Here is a 15,998-nt window from a genome sequence, read left to right on the forward strand (position 1 = left end):
TCACCCTAATCACTCCATTGAAAATGCTCTGGTCAAGGCTATCAATGACCTCTGTGTTGTCATTCCTCCTTTTAAATGAGCCATCTACACCTTTGACATAGCTGAACCCTCCATCCTTCTTCTTTTTTTGAATATTTTATTGAACCAAAATACATATAAAATACATAAAGTATATATACAGATGAATCACTTATTACATAGTAAATATGCCTGTGTAATTATTATTCAAATCAAACTATAGAATATTATCGACAACCCAGCAGCCTCCCAAATGCCTTCTCCTAGTCATTAATATGCCCAAACATAGCCACTCATCTACATCATCATAATGTAATTTTATTTGTTTTCCAACTAAGTATCAATATAATAATAAAATACACAATCTGTATCTTCTTTAACTTAATATTGTATCACTGACATTATTGCATGTACAGGTAATTTATTCTTTTTCATTGTAGTATAATATTGCATTATAGGAATAAACTACAATATTACATATTCCAATATTGACAGACATTTGAGTCATTTTTGGGTTTGTGCTATTTTGCATCAAATTGTTATGAATATTCTTGTAGAAGTTTGTATGTGTGTGTGTGTATTTTCATCTCTCTTAGGTATATACCCAGGACTGAAATTTCTGTATCATAGCTTGGGTATATACAGCCAAATGGTTCCCAAAGGGACTGTATCAATTTATATTTCCACCACGAGAGCAGGAGAGTTCCAGTTACTCCACGTGCTCACCAACATTTGGAATTTATTGTCAGTATGTAGTGGTATCTCATTGTGGATTTGTTGATGATGTTGGTAAAGTTTATTTGATTACATAAGTAAAATACTCCATGTGTTTTTGACTCTTTCCATTGGTTTAGATTAGGATTTGTCTTATGTTTTGTTACTGAAAAGTGTCCTGGGCATCCATATCCACATAATTATAGTACATTGACATCACTCCTTTTGGAAAGCATGTGAGACTGAGTTTCTGCATCTGTTTCCTGATTAGCACTCTGGTTCCTTCAATGGGAGGAGAGCATTGCCTTCAGAATGGTAAAATATTGTCTAGATCTTGTCAGTCCCAATTCTTGCAGCTGTATCTTCAGTTTCAATCCGAGTAAGTCACCTCAAACTCTCAGTGTGCCCTGCTTTCTGCATCTTTGTTCCCTGTTTACTATGTCCTGGCTATTTCATTGTAATTTTGAATTAAATCCAATAAACTTCAATCAAATCTAAGTTTATTACAACCCTTCAGTTTCTTAGTGCAGTTTACTGTGCATCTCCTGAGAACTAATAATGTTAATCACTGTTTTGCCCTTTTGATATCCTCTCTTTTGAATTGATTATTCAGGTATTTTCCCATTTTAAAAATTAAGTTGTGACTTTCTTATTGATTTTTAATATAATAGTTCTTTTATATTCTAGATGTCTTTTGTCAGATTTATGTGTTGCACATATATAACTGTGTGGCATGGCTTTTCACTCTACTATCTTGTGATAGAAGGAAGTTCTGAAAGAACCTATACTTTTGGTTAGTACTTGTATCTTGTTTACGAATCTTTGTTTACTCCTAAGTATAAAGATACTGGCCGGGCGCGGTGACTTACATCTGTAATCCCAGCACCTTGTGAGGCTGAGGTAGGCAAATCACTTGAGGCCAGGAGTTTAAGACCAGCCTGGCCAACATGGCAAAACACTGTCTCTATAAAAAAATACAAAAATTAGCCAGGTGTGGTGGCAGGCACCTGTAATTCTAGCTCCCAGGGTGGCTGAGGCACTAGAATCGCTTGAACCCAGGAGGCAGAGGTTGCAGTGAGCTGAGATCACGCCACTGCACTCCAGCCTGGGTGACAGAGTGAGACTCGGTCTCAAAGATATTGTCAAGAGATGTAAAGACATTCTTTTACATGATCACTTAGCATATCTGTATTGTAGTAATTTTTATGTCTTTTTTTTTTTTTTTTTTTTTTTTTACGGGGTCTTGCTCTGTCGCCCAGGCTGGAGTGCAGTTGTGCTCACTACAACCTCTGACTCCCAGGCTCTAGCAATTCTCCCACCTCAGCTTCCCTAGTAGCTGGGACTACAGGTGTGAGCCACCACCCCCAGTTAATTTTTAAATATTTTTTATTTTTTGTAAAGACAGGGTTTCATTGTGTCGCTCAGACTGGTCTCGAACTCTAGGCTCAAGCTATCAGCCCATCTCAGCTTCCCAAAGTGCTGGGATTACAGGCATGAGCCACTGTGCCTGACCAGTTTTTACATTTAATGCTTCTACCCACCTGAAATTAGTTTTTCTGTATGGTATGATGTACAAGATATGGATATTGAATTGACCCCTGCAGCATGTATTGAAAGGATTATCTTTTCCTAGTTGCACTGCAGTGTAAACTTGGTCATAAATCAGGGGACTGTATATACATATAGCTCCACGTTTGGATTTCCTATTTGTTCTCTTGAATTGTCTCTCTCTGCATGTACTGCTTTAACTTCTATAACTTCATACATCTTAGACATCTAGTTATAAAAGTCTTTGAACTGTGGTTTCTTTTCTTGAAGACTCTTGGATAATCTTTTATCTCAGTATTTCCATATAAAATTTAAATTAATATCTCAATTTCTATAAAAATCTTCTAGGATTTTGATTGGAATGAGAGTAAAATGATTAAGGGAAACTGATGTCTTTACAATGTTAAGTCTTTGAATTAATTAACATGGTAATTCCTTCTCTTTGTATTTTTAAGTATATTTCAATAATACTTTTTAATTTTATAATTTTCTTTGTGTCTTGCATATCTTTTGTTATATTTGTTTCTATGTATTTTATGTTTTTATTCTGTTGTAAATGGTACCATGTTAAAATCCTCATTCCTAATTGTTGCTAATATGTAGAACTTGGTGAGGATTTTTATTGTAAGCTGGCTATGTATTCAGCAACTTTGCTAAGTTAGATATCAACTAATACTTCATCTTTACATTCTTTTGAATTTTCTCCAGGAAATACTCATATGATCTGCAAATAATGGCAGTTACATTTTTTTCTCTTTCCAATCCTAATATCACTTTCTCTTGCTTTATTGAGCTTGATAGGGCCTCCCGTCTAATTTTGAATAAAAATGAGAGTAGTTGACACCTTGTTTCACTCTCAGTTTTAGGGGATGAGCCTTCAATAATTTACTAAGTATGATATTTGCTATAAATTGTATGTCAATGCCCTCTACTTGATTAAGGAAATTACATTCTATTCTTGGTTTGATGAGATTTTTAAAAAATCATGAATGGGTATTGAATTTTGTCAAAGCATTTTTGGCAGTAACAAAATGAACATGTGGGTTTTCTCCCCTTTCTTTTATTGATGCAATGAATTACATTGATTGCATTACAATTCCTGGAATAAGTCCTATTTGTACTGGACCCTGCGACACACTAGTATTTTTCTTAAGGATTGAAGGACTTTTCCACCAACTATAAACACTGCCTGCTGACAGGTCTTAGTCATCAACCTTCTCTAGAAATAGCTCTTGACTGAAGAGAGCTGCTTAACCCAACGTCACTTACCCTTCTTGGGATCAATCTGCATCCAGTGTGAATATACACATGCATGAAGATATGAAGAACAGACACATATATGATATACTCACAAACATGCTATTTTATTCCTGTACATATTCAGTATCTTGTTTTATAGACTATTATAAGGTTATCATGTATCATCCTCTTGAACTGATATTTTTATCATTATGAAATATTTCTACCTCAAGAAATATTACTTTCCTTAAATTTTATTCTATCACTTATAATAGTAGAGTAACACCAACTTTCCTTGAATTATCACTTGCATAGTGTATGTATTTCTATTTTTTTATTTTCAATTTTTCTGCCACTTTATATTTAATGGTCCTCTCTTACAAGCAGCATATATTTGTATTTTGTTTTGATGCAGTCTGACAACTTTGTCTTTTAGCATCTATTCTTTAAATAATTTAATATTTACTAAAATTACAAATTGATTTAGGTTTGTCTATAATCTTACTGTTATCTATTAATCTTTTCTGTTTCTTGGTTCCTTGTTTCCATATTTATTGCTTATTTTCAGAATAATACCTGTTTATATTAACACATTACCTCTCTCCCTATTAGCTTATTGGATATATATTCTTTTATTATCTTTATTTTAGGGGCTACAGCTCATTAGAGTCTATTTCATACATTTGCCATTTCCTTGGCAATGCAAATATCCCAAACAGCCCATGCCCCACGCCTGCCTTTTATGCTATTGTTTTCATGCATTTTAATCCTACATACATTTGAAAACCCACAAAACATTAATATTATTGTTATTTTAATAGTCAATGTTCTCTTACACTATCTACATATTTATCATTTCCAGTGCTCTGCACTCTGTCCTGCATTATGGTGCTTCTATCTGGGATTTTCTTTTTGACTGAAAAATTCTTATAAAAATCACAGTATAAAACCTGATGTGGAAAAATTCCCTTCTTTTTTGTTGGCCTGAAAATGTCTTAATATCATCTTAATTTTTTTTTTATATTTCTTATAATTTCACTTATTCCAATATGTTTTTTATATCATTGTACATAGATACAATAGCTGCTTTCAAGTCCTTGCCTAAAACTCCCAACATCTGGATGATGATCCATGCTAACTTTTTCCAGGGTCTGCATGTGTCAATTTATTTTATTTTATTTTTTTGGTTTGTATCCTGAACATTGTTAACATCTTAATTTTTAAAGCATATTTTCATTGGGTATAGAATACTAAGTTGTAGATTTTCAACATGTCATTCCATTGTCTTCTCACTTCTTTCCTTTTATTGCATGGTCAGCTGTAAGTCTTATTTTCCCTGTTAAGTTTAATTTGTCATTTTTCTCTAATTACTTTTGAGATTTATCAACTTGTCTTTGATTTTCAGCAATTTTTTAAAATGAATTTTCTAGATATAGTTTTCTTCTTTATTTAACCTGCTGGGGTTTTGTAGAGTTTCTTGAATCTGTGACTGATGGCTTTTATCTTTTTGGAAAATTCTTAGGCACTATTTCTACAAATATTACATCTGCCCCATTCTCTCTCTCTTCAAATAGAATACTAATTATATGGACGTTAGAACTTTACTGTATTATATATATATGTAACAAATATATATATACACATATACATATATGTATGGACACACACACATATATTCTGATATGATACATATATACATATATATCAGAATGGTCTGTAATAAAATTTTATCCATTTATCTCTATGGGCTTCAATCAATATTTTATTACAAGGTTATGGTATAACATCCTCTTGAATTGATATTGTTATCATTATGAAAAAATGATATTACCTAAATTCCAGTTTACTACAGGTGTTCTCAGATATGTCAAATTTACTATTAAATTTATCATTATACTTATTTATTTCAGTGTATTTATTAGTTGCAGTATTTCCATTCAATTCCCCCCTCTTTTTTTTTTTTTTTTTTTTTGAGACTAGGTCTTGCTCTGTCACCCAGGCTGGAGTGCAATGGCACAATCTCAGCTCACTGCAACCTCCGCCTCATGGGTTCAAGCAATTCTTCTGCCTCAGTCTCCTGAGTAGCTGGGATTAAAGGCGCATTCCCCCATGCCTGGCCAATTTTTGTATTATTAGTAGAGATGGGGTTTCACCACATTGGCCAGGCTGGTCTTGAACTCCTGACTACATGATCTGCCCGCCTTGGCCTCCCAAAGTGCTGGGATTACAGGCATGAGCCACCGTGCCCAGCCAAAAATTCCCTTTTTTTTTTGTAGATGCTCCTTATCTAATTACTCCATTATCTAGATTGCCTATGAGACTGTTTCTGTTGTCTTTCTATGTTCATGGTTTTTGGCTATTTAGTCTTGCTTCCTACAAGGTCTGGTGACTTAATTAAAGGACAGACATTATGTATAAAAAAGTACAGGTGCTCTGGATGGTAGTAGCCTATTCCAGAAATAATTTAATTTTCTTCTGGCAAGCAGATAGAATATGAAAAGAACACCTCAATCATGTTTAGGTTATGTTTAATGCATTACTTTCAATGGCAAAAACCACAATTACTTTTACACAGACCTTATATGACTCAGTAAAGGCCCCAAAGGAAATAGTAGAGGTCTTCTTTTTCTCTTTGAGGGTGTAGCTACTAAGTCTTATTTGCCTCGGTTACTTTCCAATCTTTCAAAGAATATTTTATTTAATCTTCATATTTCGTATTTAATTCAGTGTGTTTTATTTAGCTTTGATAGTCATGCTTATGACAGTTCCCACCTTATCTAGAAACCCAATTCTCTCTCCTTCTTTATAATATGTTTTAAGGCATATTTTCTTCCAAGACGATTTTCTCTTTCTTTGTTTTCTTCCTCACTGGCTGTTCTTTCCAACTGTCCTTTACTGCCCTTCATTCCTTAGACCTCTTCTATTCTGTATCTACCTGCATTCCTCAGGTGATCTCATCTAGTCATATGGATTTAAATGGCATCTAATCTTTGAGAATGGTCCACTTTTTTTTTTCTTTCTGATCGGGACCTCCTAGGAAATACAGAATTTGATATCAAGCTCCTTACTTGACATCTCCAGTTGCATATCTAATAGGCATCTCAAATAAGTAAAAAAGCCAAGTGTTTGACTCTCCACACCCTATAAACTCACACACAGTATTCTCATCTGGATTGATGGTCACTCACTCTAATCTTCTGTTTGCTCTGTCCAAAATTTTGGGTCATGTTTGACTTAGGTTTTCCTTTCACATTCCTCTTCTAATTTTTCAAAAAAAAAAAAAATCCTGTTGGTTAAATCCTCAAAATAGATCCAGATTCTAAATTACAATCTCGATTGTTATCACTGAGGTTGGAGCACCATTGTCTCTCACCTGTCAGATTACTTCAATAGACTCCCTTACAGTCTGCTTTTTAACAGAAAAACCAGAAAGATTCTTTAACAATATAATTCAGGTCATGTTACTCATTTGCTCAATACTCTGCAATGGCTTCCCATTTTCCTCATAGTAAAAGTCAATGTTCTTAAAATAACGTGAAAAGTCCTACACGATCTTTCTCCTATATATTTTTTTACTTCCTCTCCTACATTTCCCTCCCTCATTTACTCTGCAACAGCCACCCTAACCTTGATATGTTAGGAATATTCTGCCACAGCACTTTGCACTTGCTATTTTTCTGGCCTGGTATATTCGCCAAGATATCCACAAGTACGACTCCCCAACCTCCTTAAAGTTGTAACTGAAACATCACCTTCTCAATAAAGCCTAGTTTAACACCTTATTTGATATTACAATCTGCTATCCCGTTCACCTGCTTTTTCATAGTACTTACCATCTCCTAACATCCTAGATATCTGCTTATTTTTAATCTCCTCTACTTATTTTCATCTCATCACTTATTGTCTACCTCTCTTTGTTAGAATATAAACTTTACAAGGATGTGGGTCATCGTCTATACTGTTCAATAATGTACCCTAAGCACCTGAATTAGATTCTCAAATATGGTTGGGGCTCGATAAATAATTAATTATAGAGCAAAAGAGTATGTAAAATCTGACAATTTCTCACCACCTCAAATTGCTATCATCCTAATCCAAGTTAGCATCATCACTTGCCAGGAAAATTGTAATTCCTTCCCAAAAGTTTTCACTATTTTCTGCCATTCCACAGTCATTCTCTACAGAGTAGCCAGAATGATTCTTTTAAAACATAGGGCAAATAATGTCATTCCTCTCACCCAAGCCCTCGAAAGCTTCTTCTATTACTCTAAGTAGCCACAATTTGACTCCAGGCTACCTCTCTGACCTCTACTTTTCTTACCAATTTCCTCCTTGTTCACTGCTGTCTGTAATCTTCTAGACCATTCCTTGAACTACCCAAGCATGCTCCCAGGGCCTTTATGATTATTGCAATTTTGTTCCAAAACACTTTTTTTCTTAGTGCTTACATGACTTACTTTCCCTCTTCCTGCAGGACTCTGCTCCAGCAATATTTTATTAAGGAAGATGAATGTCATGTGTAAATCACTCACTTTTTACTTGTTTTTGTGTTTTTTTTAAAATAAAATGTAACGCCTGAAATATATCGTACTTTCTCCTCACTAGATTTTAAATGCCATATGAACTGAAATTCTTTTTACCATTAATTTCTCAATTGCCTGTGGAACATAGTGGGCATTCAATTATTTCTTGAATGAATGAATAAATGAATAGTGCAGCCGTTATGAGCTTAGACTTTGAAGTCGTATAATTTCCTTTATAAAATGAATATTAAACATAGTAATATTGTGTTGGTTAGATGATATTGAAACATGTGAAGAATTTAGTATATTGTCTATAAATATTTAATAAATGGTAGTGATGATGGAAAGAGAAAGCAGGGTCTAGGTTTAGGAACATAAATGAGAAAATTATTATGTGAACACTTTGAATTTTTAGGTGGTTTCTTTCCCGTTATGTTAACAACCCTGCATTGGGTTGGTGTGGTTACCAATTTGTAAAATCTGGGGATGGATTAGGACATTTCTAGCAAGCTTAGCTTTAAAAGCACAGCTGATTCCATTGAGCAAAGGAAGAAAGTCCCTGGAGTAGGTTTCTGCCTTGGGCATCTGTACTTGCACGTATGTGTAGGTTTATATGTTTGGGTATATAGCTGGTCATCATTATGCATGGATTCCATATTTGTGAATTAATCTACTCACTAAAATTTATTTGTAACCTCCTAAATCCCCCAAATCAATACTTGAGGTGCTTTCACAGTGTTTTTATGGTCATTTGTAGGCACGCATGTGCACAAAGCAGTGGAAGCATTGTTTCCTGATAGGTGTGTTTCCAGCTGAAGTCAAACAAGGCAATGCTCTATCATCTTGTTTCACTTCAACAAGTGTCCCTTTTGCTATTTGCTGGCACATATTTTGCCTTTTGTGCTTTTTGATGGTGATTTCATGGTTTAAAATGGACCCTAAGTGTACTGCTGAAGTGCTGTCTGGTGTTTGTAATTGCAAGAAGGCTGTGATGTGCTTTACAGAGAAAATACATGTTTTAGATAAGCTTCATTCAGGCATGAGTTATAGTGCCTTGTCTATGACTGCAATGCTAATGAGTCAATATATAAATTAAATAGGTGTTTTTAAGCACAAACACACATCAAACAAGGTTATGCATTGATTGGCTGATGAAAATGTTGTGACCAGAGACTCACAGGAACCTAATCCTGTATTTTCCCTGGAAGTAAAGATTCAGTATTTACCAACTCAGTGTTTGCAATGACTTTATAAAATTTAATTGCCGCCAACAACATGACCATGTGGATTGTGCTAGCTTCTCTCTAGGCAGGTTCAGTGTGCAAATGAGTGGACAGATATGAATATTAGCCGTGTTAACAGTAAACAGATGCTCCATTTCCCATTTAGCTGAATTAGGGTCCATTTTAAACCATGATTAAAATTAAACAGGCAATCCCTTTGGCTCATTCTAAGTGAACTAAAACTTTCTGGGTTGTTTTCTATAGAAATTCTACTCAGGAGGTAGACGTGCTGATCCCTCAACAGAAGTTCCCAATGCACAGAAGCATATGCTTCCAAAGATCTTCTCCATTAGGGAATAAGTCTAGCATATAAATTAAGAGCACAGACTCTGGAATCCAAAGCCCGGGCTCAGATACAGTCCCCACTACTTCCTACCAATGACTTTAGTGAATAATCTCCCTGATCCTCTGTTCGCTGATCTATAAAATGAGGATAATGATAGGATCTACTTCATAATGTTGTTGTGAAGCCTAAGTGAGGTTCCCAGGAATAATGATTAACAGGTGGCTTCATACATACATAGTAAGTGTTCAACATTTACTGGCCATTATTATTCTTGGAGTAATAATAATTGTTGAAAATTTGGATTTCATTTCCTCCAGGAATGGTAAAATTGACAGTTTAAAATAAATTGGATAGGATTCAAAAAATGTCCATGCAGTTACCCTCCTAATTCACTCTCCTGCCTCTGGCATTTCTTTCAGAATCCCAAGGAATACTTGTTCTGACATACCACATGAAAATCCTGGCCCAGGCCTTGGTTTAGACTCCTTTCCTTGAAAAAGAACAAGGCAGGACTAAGGGCTAAGAATGGGGTGAAAATAAGAAAGGGCAGCTCCTTCTCTTGAGGGTCCTGTTGCTCTTAATCTCTCCTCTCCAATCCCCTTCCCACATCTCGATGTATCCTGGGACCACTTTTAAAGTGAGTGCCTGACAACTTCCTTATGGAATATATATCCCTGCTAAAGAATCCAGATCATAGATTTTGATCTTCATTGTAAGTTTAGTATGTCAAAGCTGGAGGACTCTTAAAAGTTAGTATCTAGACATAATGAGATGGTTAATTTTATGTGTTAACTTGACCAGGCATGGGGTACCTACACATTTAGTCAAGCATTATTCTGGGTGTGTCTCTGAGGAAATTTTTGAATGAGATTAACATTTGAATCAATAGACTGCCTTTCCCAATGCAGATGAACCTCATGCAATCCTTTGAAGGCTTGAATAGCAGGGAACTCATGCTGCCTTACTGCCTTCAAGCAGTGATATCAGTTTTTTCCTGCCTTTGGACTCAAACTAAAACATTGACTCTCCTGGGCTCTAGTGTGCCTGCATTTGGACAGGAACTACACTATTGGCTCTCCTGGGAGTCTAGCTTGCTGACTGTAGATCTTGCTACTGGTAAACTTCCATAATCACATGAACCAATTCCTTACAGTATCTCTTTCTCTCTCTCTCTCTACACACACACATACACACACACACACACACACACACACACAAACACCCATTAGTTATGTTTATCTGGAGAACCAATACACAGGGATTGGCATAATGCCTGGCATATGTTGCATGCCCTCCTAGATCCCTGGTAGACCTTCTTCTCCATTAAGAACCAATGGATCTTCTCATCACAGTGCTTCAGGAAGTGAGACAGTTCAGAGCTGGGCTCAGGGCTTAGTTCTCTCAACTTCTAGCCTGGAGCTGTCTTCATTCCCTCATTCCCCGGCAGCCTCTACCCACATGACATATTTTCTTCAGCTCCATGTCAGCTGATATGGTTTGGCTGTGTCCCCACCCAAATCTTATCTTGAACTGTAGCTCCTCCCATAATTCTCGCTTGTTGTAGGAGGGACCTGGTGGGAGATAACTGAATTATGGGGGTGGTTTCCCTCATACTTTTCTCGTGGTAGTGAATACGTCTCATGAGATCTGATGGTTTTATAAAGGGGGACCTCCCTTCGCTTGGCTCCCATTCTTTCTTGCCTGCAGCCATGTAAGATGTGCCTTTTGCCTTCCGCCATGATTGTGAGGCCTCCCCAGGCATGTGGAACTGTGAGTCCATTAAGCCTCCTTTTATTTATAAATTACCCAATCTGGGGTTTTTCTTTATCAGCAGTGTAAAAATGGACTAGTACATCAGCCTTATAGACTCTCCACGTAAAATGGAATAAAGACCTTTTCGGGCAAATGACATGCCTCAGGCATGTCTAAGCAAATTCTAAGCTTTGAATACTTGTTCAGTTATCTACAAGCTGTGTGACATTGGGCATGTTACTTAACCTTAACCTACATAAGCTTGTGAGCCTGAGTTTTCTCATCTGAGAAATGGGGGAAATAACTATACTTTCCCCACAAGGAGGTTTTCAGGATTATATATAAAGTATTTAGCATACTCTCTGGCATACAGTCATGTTAAAGAAAAAAATTATTCATGACGTTTGTTAAAGCAGTAAAGCAGACTTTATTCAGGACTATCAACATAGGTTATAGGGACTACTGTGATGGGGTTTTGTAGTAGAAGAGAGAGATTGAAATGCAACAAGGGAAAGTGGAAATTTATAGGCAAACAGCATGGTGAGTGGGGGTTAGTGGATGGAAAATTACCAATAGAAAACATCAGGAGTAAGAGAGGATTCTGGCTAAACAAACCTAGCAGGGCTCTTGCTGAAGACAGGCCAAGGTGATCATACATCACCTGGGAGATGGTGGAGGATGAAGAACCCAATCAAATATCAAGGGTGGGGGATTCTGGCTAAACCAACTTAGCAAGATTCTTGCTAAAATTGGATGATGCAAAAACAGACATAGTAAGTCCAAAAGTCAAGACCTAGATGGGACAAGGATTCAGAAAAGTCTAACTAAAGTTAGGTTAAGGAGAGGATTTTTGTCAGTAAGCATTCAAAAGTGTTAGCTTTAAAAAAAAACGATCACCCAGACCACTATCAGATTCTTAGAATACTCAATCTAATATTATTTATTCATTTAGGAACCCCATGCAAAGTTGATTAGAGAGTAAACCAGTGGGGTCTGTGTAGATACTCACCAAATCAATTATGCCAATGTTATTCCAGCCTTGCATTATAGGGAGAAAAGAAATAAACGTGGGGATGACCCAGCAGCCTCCCAGCATTAATGCGATGCGCAGAGGGGTCATCTTGTTCCTATAGACCAAAGGCTGGCAGCAGATGGCGTAATACCTGGAGAGAGAATAGAGGGCAGAGCATAGGCATGGGCAAGGAGGAATGGGAGGAGAGAAAAGAGAATATACGAGAGAGAAAAGGGGAGGAAGAGGGGATGGAGCAAGGGATAGAGAAGAGCAAACATTGAGGAGAAGAGTTGGAGGGGAAGCAGAGAATAAAAATACGGAAATAAAAGAAAGAATAAAGGGTAAAAAGAGGAGAGCAAGAGGTAGAGGAAGGGAAAAAGAAGGAAGACAGAGAAAATAACAGAGGAAAGGAAAAGTGATTATATAATACAACATGATATACTGGCCTGTGAGTTTCTGTTAATATAAATATTAATATATGCTTTGGATCACATCTGAGAATCATTGCCTGCAGTTGGCCCCACAGTCCTCTCTATCTCCCAATATCTGGAGGAGCTCCGCACACACCAGAAGGTCTTTTCTATTTCTGGCACTATTCCAACAGTATCCCGATGCCTGTGCATTGAGGAGCCTCTGCCCAGCCCTGTGGGCCTCAGTATCCAGGCAACTGTAATCTATTTGATTACAACTTGAGGTGACCCAGGCACAGCTCTACATCGGGCTGTAACCACTGTGTCTCAGATTTGTCCCTTTACCCTTGATCACTTGCCTACGTGGAAGTGGAGCTCTAAGCCCGTGTTTTTTTTCTTTTTATTGTGGTTCAAGGATTCCCCTCCATCCCCCTATCCCTGCCATGCTGAATCAAACTCACCTGAGGAAGCCTTTTTAAAATGCAGATCCCAAGGATCTCCTGAATCAGAGCCTGTTGGTGAACAACCTGGAGCTTGCATGTTGACAAGTGTGAGTTATTACTAAGTGTGAGTTATCGTTAAGGATACTCAGTTTCCTTCTTCCAAACACGTACACTTCTTGGCATCCTTATGGCTGGATAGGACCAAGGGACTAGTCCTGACCAATGAATCATGAACAGAATTGACATGCATCACTTCTGGGACAAATCATTTAACTGTTTCTGGGATACTAAGAATGTAAAACTTTAAATATTTCCTGCTCCATCATTTCCTGTCTACTGGATGAGACCACCCCACTTCCATTTATTAGGGTCTGACCTCTCTCATGGGACACAGTGCGCACTCTCTTTTGATTCCATGTTCTGCCTATGATACTAGCTTTCTTCCTGCCTCCAGACAGAGGTACAATCTGCCCATTCAACAGTCTGGCCTCTAACTTCTAGACCGTTCCTGCATGTTATTCTGGCCTTGGAGATCACCTCTTCCATGCCCAGGCATGGCATGGAATTTCACAACAGGCAGAATGCTACAGTAGATCTATCATTTATTTCTCTTTGGGAGAGTACAAAATATAAATGCAAAAAGAGCCTGGAGGCTAAGTCTATTCTTTAAGGTTTTATACCATTTAATGATGAACCACCCTCACACACCCCTCATTTTATGCAGTTCACTTTGTTAATTTTTCCCACGTCTTCTTTTCTTTCCTTAATTCAAAGCATAACTAACATAACAATGGCTATATTCTTTGAAGAGGTGGTAGTAGGATGGGTTGAGAGAGAGGGTGGGATGAGGAGAACCCCGTGTTGGAGCATGAGGAGCAGGTGCCTCAGGAGCAGGGAGAGGAGAAATACCCCCTTTCCTACAAGGCACTGAGGAGCAGCTGACGACATTGTGCCAAAAGCTCCTTGTAGCTGGCAGGCTCGGTGGGGCATCCTGATCTGGGCCAGAGTGCAAGAAACAACAAATCAAAGAACGGGAGAGTGTCTTGCTCAGAAAAACCATTGTCTCCATTATAATTCTGACATGGCTGCAAAATCAAACTAAAGATAACTCACTCATTGAAAGAATCATGATTAGCTGAATTCCCTCCATACTGTTGGCTTATAAGAAAGACAAATTATATCTGAGTAGCAAATTTTTCTGAATGGTGATATTCATAATCATCAGAGGTTTATTATTAACATAGAATTAATGATGAATTTGAAGTGGATGAAATATACTCTTTTATTTTTTTTCAAATTTTGTTTCCTTCTTGATTTCCTGTTAGGGGGCAAGTTTCTTTCCATTTAACATCCTTCCTCCTTTCTCTTGTTAATAGCACTTCAAATCCTTCGGGAGTTATCTCTTTGCTGTTGCTATAGTGTTGTTGGGAAAACAAATGATGGGGCTTTGACTTTTCTAGCCTAGGGGTGACCTGATCAGACTTTCTCCTAGGACTCAACGTCCTGCAGAGGGATGCAAGGTGGGCAAGTCAGCAGAGGGCTTTTTATCTCAGCAGCAGCCCCCTGGCAAGGCTGGGGATTCATTCCTGCTCCTTGGATCTTTCGCAGCATGCTCTTACCCATCAAGTCCTCACTCCTTAGCTCTCTCTTTGAATAAACCACCTCATATATTTCCAATAAATTCTCTTTTTGCTTAAGCTGGTGTCATGGGTTGAATTGTGCCCCTCCTCTTCCAAAATATATGTTGAAGTCCCAACTCTCAGTAACCTTGGAATGTGACCTTATTTAGACATAGGGTTTTAAAAGAGGCAACCAAATTAAAATGAGGTCTTCAGGGTGATCCTGAATCCAATGTGACTGATGTCCTTATGAAAAGAAAAGTTTTGACACAGAAACTGATATGCACAGTAGGAAGGTGGCCATGAGAAGATGGAAGATTGGAGTGATGCGTCCATAAGCCAAGCAACACTTAAAGTTGCCAGCAACCAGCAGAAGCCAGGAAGAGGCAAGAAAGAATCCTTCCCCTACAAGTTCCAGAGGGATAATCACCCTATTGATACCTTTATTTCAGACTTCTAGCCTTTAGAGCAGTGAGACAATAAGTGTGTATTGTTCTAAGCCATCCAGTTTGTGGTACCTGTTATGACAGCTTTAGCAAACTAATACAGTTGGCTAATAACAATCTCTTGCTTGCAAGAAAAGTATCCTGCCTCACACAGAGCAGTAAAACTGGCTTGAATGCCAGATATATCTTTCATAGTATACTTAAGTAAGAATATCTTTTGTTTCATTCAATATACTTTCAGATTATAGCACAAGTTTTGGCATCCTTTCTTTTATTATCCCAAAAAGGCAATAGAGGGATAAATGAAGAATGAATCTGCCCTATCTTTGTTGTGTAATCAATATAATTTTCGAGGTTTAGAACGAGGTGCCGAGATGTTGCCAAGTAAAGAGCAGATTTCAGAAATTTTGGTTGGATCTCCAACATCACAAAAATCCAAAAGTTCAAAAACACAAGGCCAAATTAAGTATCCTATAGGGCACTATTCACCACAACCAAGGTATGGAACCAACCTAAGCATTTATTAGTGGATAAATGAATATAGAAAATGTGGTATATATATACATGATGGGATATTATTCCACCATAAAAAAAAATAAAATCCTGTCATTTCCAGCAGCATGGATGGAACTGGAGGACATTATGTTAAGTGAATGAGCCAGGCACAGAAGGACAAATATTGCATGTTGTCACTCATGTGAGGGC

General features: G+C 37.3%; 1 protein-coding gene across 2 annotated transcripts in view; it reads right to left on the minus strand.

Moving 5' to 3' along the window:
• The window catches only part of HTR4 (5-hydroxytryptamine receptor 4), a 174,431-nt gene that overhangs the window by 32,639 nt on the left and 125,794 nt on the right, over positions 1-15,998 (minus strand). For both annotated transcript variants that reach the window (XM_002816058.5, XM_024247281.3), the window contains one exon: positions 12,373-12,526. In XM_002816058.5, the coding sequence (XP_002816104.1) occupies positions 12,373-12,526 (154 nt within the window). The remainder of the gene's footprint in view (positions 1-12,372; positions 12,527-15,998) is intronic.

The sequence above is a fragment of the Pongo abelii genome, chromosome 4 (genome assembly GCF_028885655.2).
Source record: "Pongo abelii isolate AG06213 chromosome 4, NHGRI_mPonAbe1-v2.0_pri, whole genome shotgun sequence".
NCBI classification, from domain to species: Eukaryota; Metazoa; Chordata; class Mammalia; order Primates; family Hominidae; genus Pongo; species Pongo abelii.